Source organism: Mchenga conophoros, linkage group LG11, assembly GCF_057382185.1.
Source record: "Mchenga conophoros isolate Kocher_MC1m ecotype Shallow Benthic linkage group LG11, M_conophoros_male_GT1.1, whole genome shotgun sequence".
Lineage (NCBI taxonomy): Eukaryota > Metazoa > Chordata > Actinopteri > Cichliformes > Cichlidae > Mchenga > Mchenga conophoros.
Window position 1 is genome coordinate 29,436,995 of NC_140536.1, and position 13,371 is coordinate 29,450,365.

General features: G+C 37.3%; 1 protein-coding gene across 1 annotated transcript; it reads right to left on the minus strand.

Annotated features, from left to right (window-relative positions):
• Positions 1-2,140: 2,140 nt before the first annotated feature.
• hibadhb (3-hydroxyisobutyrate dehydrogenase b) lies at positions 2,141-12,656 on the minus strand. The gene is made up of 8 exons (XM_085292341.1): positions 12,507-12,656; positions 11,462-11,622; positions 11,230-11,339; positions 11,012-11,133; positions 3,490-3,623; positions 3,287-3,363; positions 3,046-3,202; positions 2,141-2,749 (listed from the first exon to the last, which is right to left on the minus strand). The coding sequence occupies exons 1-8, from the start codon at positions 12,574-12,576 to the stop codon at positions 2,591-2,593; spliced, it is 990 nt and encodes a 329-aa protein (XP_085148467.1). The 5' UTR covers positions 12,577-12,656; the 3' UTR covers positions 2,141-2,590.
• Positions 12,657-13,371: the final 715 nt, after the last annotated feature.

Below are 13,371 nucleotides of genomic sequence, written 5' to 3' on the forward strand. Positions count from 1 at the left end.
CAAATCCAATGTTTACATTTTAGCCCGTGTGGAAGTCTGTGCAAGTGAGTCTGCCACTGAAAAGGTGAATACGGACGGGAGGGAATTTACATACTATTTTCATTTAAAATTTATGTGGTTATTTTAAGTTTGAAACCACAAACGCAGAGGAATGTATACCCAACTAAATTTGAGCACCTTTTAAAAAAATATATGTTTATATATATATGTGTGTGTTTTTAATAGCGTTTTCCCACCTTTTGAGGCCGTAAATCTTTATGGCCCAAGTTCATAGCTAATAGGCAAGAGTGAGTAGTAGTCTAGGCTGGATTTCAGGGGAAAAAAACTCATAATACTTATTGTTTTTATCGCTTTTTGTTTTTTTTATTGCATTGTCACGATAAACTACCCTGAATCTGCTTTTTGTTAAACATTATGCTACTTCGCATTTTTTTCCCCATCTAAAAAAAACTCCGCATTTCAAAAGCGGCTGAGCTACAATAAATGAGAGCTGGCTCGAAAGGAATCTGAGCCAAGTTGTTCACACATTAAAAAGCGGATGCCTTTCTAAAATGAATATAACAGCTAGTAGAAATCAGTTTTTGAGCAGTTTACTCAACTGAAAGTCGATCACGGACTGAAAATTAGGGAAAATCAGTAAAGATGATTTCAGTGTGTTCATACACACAGACACACACGCAAGATTCAGCATTAAACTACTTTGCGTAATTTTGTCTGAAAATTCAGTGATTAACAGGAAACTGTGATTGCAGATTCTAAATACTGGACTAATTATCACAAACACAACAGAAAGAAGACAAAGAACCTAGAAATGTATAAATTAAATATAGAAGAAGACTCTGAAGTTAGGCGGATAACACAGACAGATTTACTGATGCTTATAATTCTGTTTGTATAGGGCTTGTTTTTCACCTCCTAATATAGCTATATATATATATAAATATAAACATAAAAAACAATATAGATAGATAAACATATTAATTGTTAATTTTATTACATTTTTAAATTAAAAACAGAAAAGATAAGCCACCATTTATTACATTTGGAACTTAAAAAATACCGAGGATGTGTTTTTTTTTTTAACACGATCAACATTAGAATATATCAACTTTTTGCAAACAATGAAAGAAGTTTTAGGCAGAGCCTGAAAGAACCTCGTTTGGCTGACACGATCCATGATCAAATACACATATTATTTATTTATTTTGAGAGCGAGAGAGAGAGAGAGAGAGAGAGAGAAGAAACCAAACCCACGGCTGGATGTATAATTTATTTAAAAAAATAAAGATGCCATAACTTGAGCTTCGGCGTGTCATGCGCGCTGATGTTTGTGTGTTACTGTCTGCGGAGACCAAAGTGCTGCTCTGTTTGCAGTACCTATCAAGTAGATGACAACACAGCTCTTAGCCTACAGTGCTTAATGGACTTTTTATGGGTTTGTCTTGTGATCGCATGACCTATGGCACCTTGGCCTCTCAGTGGTTCTTGGCAAACTAGATCAGAAACATGCCGTCCTCCTGTCTGGCGTAAGTGGGGATATAAGAGAGGGGTAGATTCCCAAACTAATGAGGCGGACAACCTGGTGCAGCAGTTTACCACGGCTTTGTTTCTTAGCCTGACGAGTCAAAGCCAAAAAATATGAAAATCTTAGAGAGCGGGGAAGGATAAGTTGTTCTACAAGTTTTGCCCCTGCATGTGTTTCTCTATCACGCCGCATCCCATCACTGCATCCCCTCTGCAGCAAAGTTTCCCGTGGCAGCTGTTTGTTCAGCATTTTACCGTGACTTCTAATTCAGTAAGACACACGATACGAAGTAACATTTGGGAGCTATTTAACTTACTAGTGCTCTGAAGCATGGGGTGAAAATTACGCAGTGCGAGACCAAATAGGAGCTGCACAATGTATTTAAATCTTAAATTGCCATCTCTTTCGCGAGAATTAGCATCCTTCTTTCCGAGTGTGTGAATTTTGACTGCATTTAATTGCGAGTTTGCGGACTGCGCACATTGGGTTATTTGAGGTGCTTCCTGGGGACAACGTATTGCCATTGTACAAGGTCACAATGAAAGCGCAAGAGTAAAAAAAAAAAGTATTAAAACTGAAGTCAATTTGAAGCTAAAATCCAAATAAATAAATCCGTTAAAGACGCCAACATTGTTCTTTATTTTGTTTTTTTAAACAGGATACCACATGACACTCAAGCATCAACTCCCCTATGAACAAAAAACAAAACAGCAACATAAAGAAACCATTGCAAACAATAGATAAATACGCAGAGAACAAACTGCATTTGTAGTTGTTCAACCCTAAGAAGAATTTCTGCTAAAAGTTTAGATACATAGATGATAATTCAACATCTTGTAAATAAAAAATGAAATGAGTGTTTTTACTATAAAAAGGCTAGATCACACAGGATACATGATTTCCTGACAGGAATGAAGTTCTCATTTGATTTGTCACACTTTGGAGCTCTGAGACCTTCAAGAAAGAAAAAAAAAAGCCCTTGTGGTGAAATGCACCCTAACTACGCTATGTTAGTCCTGTGCAGAGCTGGGCATGGAAAGGCTGTGGACGGCGTGGAGGCTGACATTACTGGCCCTCCTCCTCACGCAAAAATTGGAACACTGAGGAGAAATCTTTATTGCCGTAACCACGTGCGCACATCATACGATACACCTGATGGGCTAAGGAGCCGAGAGGGACAGGCGTCTTTGTGTTGGTTGCTGTGTTCTGAGCGAGGCCCAAGTCCTGAAAGAAAAAAAAAAAAAAAAGCCCCACATACATTAGAAACACAATCAAAGCGGAAAATGTCATTCTGAAACCACAAGTTAGAAGACCACAGTGTTGTATTAATGAGTTGCTGTCATTAAAGTAAGGCACAGAAATAAATACACCATAAACAAATACTTTATGAATGACAAAACACTTATTTAAAAATAATGGTGCTGCTGGCAATAAGCCGTCGACATCACTGAGAGGAAATGTTATGACTATAAAATAAAATTCCTCCCTCATATGTGTGACCGTGAGGTTTACAAACTAACCTTAGCCATTAGCTGAGTGCCAAAGCCTCCCTGGTAGTTATTCCCAGAGGGGACTCCTTCCATGACTCCTGGTACAGGGTTGTAGGTGTCACTAGACCAACACCGGCCTGAACTCATGTTCAGGATTTGGGCCAAAAGTTTGGGATCAAGACCAAGTCTGGGATTTGAAACCAATGTTAGAATTTAACCACATGATGTTATTTGTCATCCATTTTCTGTAATGCTAAGTAAGCGTTTTCACCTGATTCCCAAGTTCATTGTCTCAGAAGTCCCGATCATTCCAATAGCTAAAAGCATGTTGTTGCAAATTTTAGCAGCCTACAACAAAATGGTAATTCGTTAGGTGACATCTACATTTCTCATTTTGTGAAATGGTTACGAATGAACCTGTGGACACATGATCAGTGTTTCTCAGAATCACAAAGGCCAGACAACGGCTCACACCTGTCCAGTTCCAACTTGACCGCAATAGATCACATTAGCTCCCATGCAGCTCAGGAGTTCTTTAGCAGCAGTAAATTCCTCCTCTGCTCCTCCAACCATGAAAGTCAGTTTACCCGAGCTGGCGGCACCCACACCTGGGAAAGGGAAACCATGGTTACATACAACATCTGGTATACAGTGCTACATTTTTTTTAAAAGTGTCATTTGTTTGATAAAAATTTAAAAAGAAGGCAAATTATCTAAGTAGTAACTAATTTTAAAAATATACTATCCATAACCACGCAGCCTTATTAGCAGCTACCGTTCTATGCTTTACACATTCAGCATAGTGTAGAAGAACAGATTTCATTAGTACATCCAGGGCTAGTGGAATATTTTTAGTTTAATATGACATTTATAAAAAACAAAAAAAGAGAAAAGATCTTGTTGCATTTTTTTTATTAGTGTTCTGCACTCCCAGTTTCCTGCCTTCTTTAAAATAAAGGTGCTGTGATTCAAATGCAAACAAAAGAGACCCACTACGAAGAAAAAAGTAAATAAAAGGTGATATTCTGTCAACTCAAATCTTGTAGGTCATGGAAATGACAAAAATGAGACTGTATGCGAGGTTAAACACACAAAAAATAAAATAAACGTATAAAAATATAGATATAAAATATAATTAAAATCCCTCCAAAAAAGACTTGAATGAAAAATTAAGATGATCGACAACAAATGGAAGAGCTAAAAGCAAATAAGTTGTAGATAAATGTATTTTCTCCCACTGTTGGTCAGGATTTGCCCTAATATAAAACCAGCTGTTGCTGGATTCTTTTGTGCATTAAGCATGCATTCAGGTTCATATGGGGTTAAAACCTTGGCAAATATAATAACCAGGTGCAAGCCACTGGGTGCCAAGAAATTAACCAACAGTGTCTTATAATTAATCTTAAAGTTTACAGGAACCCAGCAGAGGAGAAGGGCCAGGATGGGCGGAATATGTGACTCCCTAATCCTTCTGCGCAGTCTGCCTGAAGCCTTTTGTATTAATGGGAATCTAGAAAGACACTGTGCTGGGAGTTACAACAGGCAAGCTGAGAAGCACGAAAAGCATGGGTAATGCCTTTGAAACTCATCCTGAAACAAGGTACATTTAAAAAAAACAACAAAAAAAAAAAAACAACCTGTGTGTTATGTTGTAAACCAAAAGCTTTAACAACTACGCTGGCATATCAATGTAGTACCTCTGTGTTGTTCAAAGGAACAGCATGGACACTTGGCCGAGGCATTTAACAATATAACAAGTAGCTGTGATGAAAGAGATAACCACGACTTCTGATTAACTTCATAGACACGTAGGAAGCAGTTAACAACATTCACAGCTGTGTCATCTGCACAACATTGAAAACTGCCTGGATTACAGTAAAGTATAGACGGAAAATTTATTTGATATTGAAGAGTAGTGACGTAACGGGGACAAGTATATGGATTTTATTTTTTTTTTTTTTTTTTTAAACTGCTGGTAATATTGGATATAATTTATCATTTAAATATTACCAAAATGTACTCAAAGGCACATCTAAAAAGATGAAAATCTGAGCAAATCTATCTTATAAATTGAAACTAGACACAAATGTATTTATTTTATAAGAACATTCAGAGAGTCTAGATTTAGGTTAAAACTGCTTCTTTCGAATAAGATGTGGGATTTGTTGACATCATTTAGGTTTTGGGAGCGTGTGTGTGTTGCATTCGGAATGTGTGTGTAATCCATTTCTTACACCCTGTGTTGTACACTAACTAACTAGCCAACAGTTTGCAAGGCTGGGATGATGATCAATTCCAAAGCTAATGTTTTTTGCCAAATGTAATTCAGACTTGTCTAGAGGAATTCTGCCATCCAATTCCATGTCATAGACATTCAAAATGAAGCCTTCCTTGTGATATGAACAGTTTTGGACATTGATTTTCCTTTTCAGCATCCCTCTCTTATTTCTGACTGTGGCCTTTGGTACAGTAAAGATTTCAGTCTGGTTTCTCAATTGGTCCTAACATTTATTCACCCAAAGAAACAACTTTTAAAACACATGTTGACTCAATTATGTTCTCTCCGTGTGTGCTTTTAAGTTTAAGCTTACACCACACTGCCACTGTACTCCTTTTGATTTCTGCCTGACAGAAAGAGAGATGTTCACTTCATTTCGGGGCTAAAGCCTGGTGACTGACGTGCTGTCAGAGCATGACATACGGTTCAGATTGCATTACTTAAACTGCCACCACCACACAAAGAAGTTTGAGCCAGAAAGCAGGACAACTTTAATCCATGTGCACTACAATGGGGTGGACGCATATAAATCATTAGTAATCTTTAGAGCCAGTCCATAAAAAAAAAAAAAAAAAAAAAAAAAAAAGGACCAACTTCAACTCAAAGAAAGTGGCTGTCTTGACAGCGATTAGGTCAAGTTCAAAGAAGCTGTGCTTCTTTGTGGATCTCAAGAAAGCCAGAGGATGAGCGCGAGCGCGCGCGCGCGCGCGCGCACGCACACACACACACACACACACACACACACACACACACACACACACACACACACACACACACAGCTATAAAGCATCTTTGAAGGCAAAGCCATTTCTCCTCCTTTAGCACGATGGTGGTATTTCTTATTAACAAACACTAAAACAAATCAGCACGCCTACCAAGCTTTAACGAGGAACAAAATAAAACGATGATAGCGGAGGTGACGGAAGCTGAACTTATGAATGCCATCAATAGGCTGAAATCAAATAAGTCACCAGGCTCCGATGGTTACACCGCGGAGTGGTATCGGGAATTCAAACAGGACTTGATCCCTACACTACTTACTACTTTTAACTGTGTGTTAAAAACAGCGCAAATTCCACCGAGTTGGAAGGAGGCAATTATTTCGGCTATTCCGAAAGAAGGGAAAGACAAAATGGAGTGTGGCTCATATAGACCTATTTCTGTCCTTAACATAGATTATAGATTGTTTACTTCGATAATGGCCAGGAGAATGGAAGAATTTTTACCTGACTTAATTAGCAATGATCAAACGGGGTTTATAAGACGACGACAGACCCAGGATAATATACGTAGAACTCTTCATGTAATACATCAGATACAGACATCTAAGAGTACAGCCATGCTTATGAGTATTGATGCAGAAAAAGCCTTTGATTCTGTAAATTGGGACTTTCTATATAAAGTCCTGGATAAATTCGGCTTACATAAGGGAATTGTTGATACGGTGAGGGCACTATACACTAACCCCACCGCAAGAATTAAAGTTAATGGTTCTCTCTCAAATAGCTTCGTTCTGCAGAGAGGAAATAAACAAGGCTGTGCTTGGTCCCCGCTCCTGTTTGCATTGTACTTAGAACCCTTGGCACAATCAATTAGACAAAATAAAGACATTAAGGGGATCACTATTGCAGGACAGGAACACAAGCTCGCTTGTTATGCGGATGACATATTGATTTATTTAGATCAGCCCACTAACTCCTTGCCTTCGCTGATGAATCTGTGTCAAAAATTTGGGAAACTCTCTGGATATAAAATTAATATGTCTAAAACTCAAATTCTCAGCTATAACTACAACCCCCCAGCTCACATGGTTGTTCAATATCCAATGAATTGGCAAGCACAATCATTGAAATATCTAGGAGTTGTTATTCCCAAGGATTTAACTAAACTATCTGAGGAGAATTTTGGTTCTCTACAAAGGAGAATAGTGGGTGATATTAGGCGATGGAACATGATCCCCTTTCTTTCTTTACACTCACGAGTTGAATCTATTAAAATGAACATCTTGCCAAGAATATTATATTTATTCCAAACATTACCAATATCCATTGATCCAAGTCGTTTCAATGAATGGGATAAAATAATATCGCGGTTTATATGGGGGGGGAAGCGGCCGAGGGTTTGTTTTAAAACTTTACAATTACATAAGAAGGTGGGAGGATGGGGGTTGCCATCACTAAAAAATTATTATCGGGCTGCTCAGTTGAAAACGGTGGTTAATTGGTGTGATACAAGCTACCAAGCACACTGGAAGACTATAGAGGAGAATATGTTTTCCTCCCCAATACAAGCTGTCCTGATGGACTCGAATATTCGAAAATATATTGACAAGATTCATAACCCCTGGGTGTCGTGCACACTTAATATATGGAGAAAAGTCGTGAAAGAATTCAAACTTGAACAGGATTTGGCTTTATTCAAATGGTATGCATATGATTCTGACTTTGCCCCGAATAAATTGGACTCACGTTTTAAAAGCTGGCCTGCTAAAGGGTTATCTACATAGGATAGTTTGATAAAGGATGGGAACCTTATTAGTTTTGACACGCTGAAACAGAGACACAATCTAGAAAAACAGGATTTTTTTCGATACTTGCAAATAAGACACTATATAAAGACAACAATCGGTCAGATGTCAAATACTAACGTGGAATTGGTAACTTTATTTAGACAGGCGTACAGTGGGGATGTTGACACAAGACTTTTTTTTTTTGGTACAATTTTTTTATGAATAAGCTTCCACACTCAACTGATTATGTGAAGATGTTATGGGAAAAGGAGGGAGGGATGTGTATTTCTAGGGAAGAATGGACTCAGATGTGGGAATGGCAATGGAGGAGTACTTCCTCCAAAAGCTGGAGGGAGTTCGGATGGAAAACTCTGATAAGGTTCTTTATCACTCCATGTCAAAAGGCTCACTATGATGGGAATCCTCCCGTGTGCTGGCGAAACTGTGGATACCAAGGAGCCCATCACACCCATATTATGTGGGACTGTCCTGTGCTACGGACTTACTGGAAAGACATTCATGGTATATTACAAGGCATTTTTAACTGTACATTCCCTCAGGATATGAAGACAATTTTTTTTGGCTGTATACCGCAGAACTGGTCCAAAAATGACATATGTCTGTTAAGAGCTTTATTGGTTGCAAGTAAGAAATGTATAACAAAGAAATGGTCCTCGCAAGACATACCGACTTTGTCATTATGGTGGGAAATTACGTTAGAGATATATAGGATGGAGGAAGTAACAGCTCATGTTAATGACAGGATGGCCTGGTTCCATCTGTGCTGGGATAAGTGGGTCCAATACGTTAATACCTATAAACCGAATTTTCTCTTTAAAGCTTGAAACCACCAATTTAGTTAATTGTTTACTCCCGACAGAGCTTTCTCCTTTTATTTTATATATATATAATTTTTTTTCCTTTTTTTTTTTTTTTCCTTTCTTTCTTTCTTTCTTTCTTTCTTTCTCTTTCTTTCTTTCTTTCTTCTCGTTTTGTTTCGTTTTTCTCTTGTAAACTGTGTTAATTAATGCCTGTAATCATCTTTATGAGGTAATATTGTAGAAATAAAGAATATAAAAAAACAAAAAAAACAAAAAAACAAATCAGCACGAGTGACACTGAACTTGCTGTGATAGAAAGACGTATTTGGATGTCTTTATCTATTCAAAGTTAATCTGGATGTATTGGTAAAGACAGTGTTCATTAGAGTTACCATTTTAATCATCTAAAATTCAAATTGTCAAAAGCTAATCACATTTTGTGGTGCTACAGGTTTGACATACATAAATCTCACAGAGTTAACGTGGATCCATTTCCATGTTTAGATTCTTGTGCTATGCTAAAGTTACTTAGCAAGAAGCCAGCAATTCCACAAATACCATAAAGCTGAACCAAAATGCTTCTATCCAGGGAAACAAAAATCTATTCAAATCACATAAAAAATTTTTTTATTCATCTTGGTGTAGATTCTCAGTTTATGAAAAAAGCTATTTATATTGTCTCTTTAGGACCACCCAACTTTTAAACCAGCTTTGTACTGATTAACTGCCCCTTGCAAACAGAAGGTTTGAACAGAAGGTTTGAACAGAAGGGGTGGGGGTGGGGGAATGAATCCCCTGTCACTGACATAGAAACTGAATACTGGAGTAGTCAGAAGTCTCAGCTTTTGGCTTGGAGGAGTTACTTGCATATCCAGTGCTGTGCTCGACAACTTCCTGACTTTTTTGTTTTTGTTTTTTTACATTGATCTGAAACATGTCAGTGTGGCAAACAAAATTTAATATTAGACAAAGATAAGCTTAGTAACTACAAAATGCAGTTTTTAAAATTATTCATTTATTAAGGGGAAAGAATGGTTTTAAGTCCAGACTTTGTTAGGTCACATCACAACCTTCCTCTTTATTTTTTTGAGCCATTAAGAGGTGGACTTGGTGGACTGTTGTGTTTTGGATCAACGTCCTGCAGCACAATCCAAGTACATTTGAGCTTAAGGCCACAAACTAAAGGCCAACCATTCTTCTTCGGGATTTTCTGGTAGAGAGCAGACTTTAACATTCCATCAATTATGGCAAACCGTTCAGGTCCTGAAGCAGCAAAGGAGCTCCACACCATCATACTACCACCACCATGTTTGACTGGCATGATGTTATTTTTATGAAATGTGTTAGTTTTACTCCAGATGTAATGGGACACAAACCCTCCAGAAAGGTTAGTTTTTGTTTTATCAATCCACAGAATAATTTCCCCAAAAGTCTTGATGATCATCAAGATATTTTTTGGCAAATGTGAGATGAGCCTTTGTGTTCTTCTTGGTCAGCAGTGTTTTCCCCTTGGTACTCGCCGATGAATGATATTTTTGTTCAGTCTCTTTCTTATCGTTGAATCATGAACTCTGACTTCTCCAGTTCTTTAGATAATGTTCTGGGTTCTTTTAGTGACCTCCTGGATGACCTCCTGGAGTCATTTTGGTAGGCCGGCCACTCCTGGCAAGGTTCCCTACTGTTCCACGATGTTTCCATTTGTGGATAACGGCTCACACCATGTTTCACTGGAGTCCCAAAGCATTACAATTGGCTTTGTAACCCTTTGCAGACTTATTGATGTCATTAACTCTGTTTCTCAGCTGTCCTTGAGTTTTTTTTAGATCATACCACTGGTAAGTTTAAATAGCTTTGTTCCCCCTTAATAAAGAAATCATTATTTAAAAAATACAAATAACTGCATTTTGTATTTAATTATTTTAATCCAGTTATCTTTATCTAATATTTAAGTTTGTTTGATGATCTGCAGCATGAAACCACTATGGAAAAAAAAAAAAAGAACAACCAGGAAGGGCAAATACCTTTTCATAGCATTTGACCTTGTCCATGGTTGTTAACCATCTACCATTGTTAGCCTACATGAAAGAAAAGCTGCAATGCATCAGTCTCTCATTGCTATCAGAAGAATGTCCTCAGGAGTATTAAGATATAAGGACAGGTTATTAATACCCTTAAATTACTTTGTCCTACACAGTAATTTAATGGGAAGCCAGCAATTTCACAAATACTATAAAGCTGAACCAAAATACGGTACATCTATCCAGGGAAACAAAAATCTATTCAAATCAAATAAAAATTGTTTATCAAATAATCAAACTCCTTAACTGTAATATGTTTGAAAAACACAGGTGAAAATAATAAAACGAATAAATAAAATATTAAACTTACCTCCTGATACAGGTGCGTCCATAAAAACGGCCCCCATCTTCTCAGCATCAGCAGCCATTTCTTTTGACACAGCTGGGTCAATAGTGCTGGAGTCAATGAGTAGGGAGCCTTTCTTTACCTTTCTGTTGATAAAGGTTCAATAAGTTTAGATAAATCTGAGATAAGAGATAAGGGAGCATGACATGCAGCACATATTCAAAGAGAAGCAAAAATAGTACTTAAGAATGCCATTGGGTCCGGTGTAAACGTCGATGACATTGGGACTAGAGGGGAGCATTGTTATAATACGATCAGCCTTCTCTGCTACCTCAGCCGGATTATCCACAATCTGAGGAATAAAGACCCCAAAAACAAACAGGCACATACACAAAACAAAAAAAAAGTGTTACAAGATGTACAATCATTTTATTTTTTTAACACAAAGATGCGCGAACATTCAGCTTAGACTACCTGAGCACCCAGCTCTTGCACTTCCTTGCAGGACTCTGGGAACACATCGGTAGCAATGACTGGGTATCCATGCTTCAGCAAGTTCTTCGCCATTGGGTTTCCCATATTTCCCAGACCAACAAACCCCACCTGTGTCTTTGAGGCCATAGACCTTGTGGATACTGGAAAACAACCACCAAATTGAAGATTATAAGACACATTGTCCCCGTTATTTATGTGGAGAAGTAATTTAATTTTAATAATTACCTGAATTTCAAATTACAGAATTAATTAATTTTATTTAAATATATATTTAGATTGAAATCTTCCCTAAAACACAAAATATATTCAGTCCATAGTGCATTTGTCCTGCAGTATCAAAGTACCACCATTTTTAATGTTTACTTAATTAAAGGGCATCATTCGTAACACAAACTTATTTCAATGTTAAAAGTTACGTGTTGAATAAATACCATTGTTGTGCCTTGGTATTAACATTAAAAACAGATACAACACATGCCTGTCTGGGGGAATTTTAATCACTGCGTTTTGTTTATTCATATTCTGAATAATATCTATGCTATCCAAAAGACAGCATTTTTTTTTCAAATATTTACATTTCTCCCCCCTCATCAGTTTCTCTAAACAACTGTAAGATGTTATAAAGATGCAGACCATGTCTATGTCTACAGTGTGTAGTGGTAATATTGCATAATGTGCCTTGGATAAAAAGGCAAGACACGGTAAGACGTGAGACCAAACGATGACAATTTTTGTCCTGGACCGTTTTGAAATAATGAGTAGTGTGTAGCTCTGGTAGACAACTCGCCGTCAAGGAGGGTGTAATCTTTAACAAAAAAATATCCTTAAGCAGTTAATCGTCAACAGAATGCCCTGCAGCAGCTAAACTCAGTCCAGCGAAATTTCTACTCAAACATCTCTCTCTACATTTCAAGAAAAAATGCCGTTTTCACACCACGAAGATCCTTCAAAGAATAACTTTGGGTTGCAAAGTACGCGAGGCGCCCTACGCAGTGCGCACACGGTCTCAGTTTACTGTACTTACCAAACACAAAGTCAACATGCTTGCAACACCTTCCTACTAGATACCGAGACCCCCTCAACACAGCAGCCATACTTCTTTCCTCTTGACCTTTCGTGTGACGTAATAGTACGTGCAATGATGACGGCTGAGCCCTCCAATCAATTTAGAGATCTGCACAGTACCGCCTACCGGTTTCTGCCACTGAGCTACAGGGGAGGGTCAAGACTAAAAAAAAAAAACGTCCATTCTCTTCCGCTTATGCTTAAAACCTAAATAAATAATAAATAAAAATAACAGAATGCCCAACAGTTCACATCACATACTATATTACATCTTGTATTTTATTTATTCTATTTCTTATAAATTAAATTCTATTCACGGTGCCTGTGGGAAGTAACCTATGTATTCTGATTGAAAAGAAACTAACATTCTATATACACACATATACTCTCTCTTTATGAATATATATCTAGAAGTGTGCCCGATTACGCACATGTGTTTTCTTAAATAATTTCCCCCAGGGATCAATAAAGTATTCTGATTCTGATTCTGATTTCTTGCAGATGACCAAAGCCACAGCTCCACGGTGTTGGAAGAATTATTCAGGTCCTGTAAATAATTATGCCAGTAAATAACTAATATTAGTATTTTTTTGTTGAAGAAAAATTGCCATTTTACTCCTAAATATTTTATTATATAACTACATTGCTGGTGCTGTTTTTAAAATACATAGTAATCATTTGTTTGATACTTTGTTTTGATCTTGGGAGAAACATAAACGAATCCCACTAAAGTAAGGTGTGTCATGTGAATCTACACATTGCTACAACGTTATCATCGATGTATTCTTTGTAACAAAGTTATTAATTATAATGTCACAATTTCT

What these genes read in the sequence shown, in the direction of transcription:
- hibadhb (XM_085292341.1), bottom strand. Translation starts at nt 12,576, where the DNA reads ATGGCTGCTGTGTTGAGGGGGTCTCGGTATCTAGTAGGAAGGTGTTGC. An exon ending in GGACGCACCTGTATCAGGAG is followed by an intron (nt 3,624 to 11,011) that starts GTAAGTTTAATA and finishes TCCCTTTCCCAG; the next exon opens with GTGTGGGTGCCGCCAGCTCG. An exon ending in ACAATGAACTTGGGAATCAG is followed by an intron (nt 3,203 to 3,286) that starts GTGAAAACGCTT and finishes TTCAAATCCCAG; the next exon opens with ACTTGGTCTTGATCCCAAAC.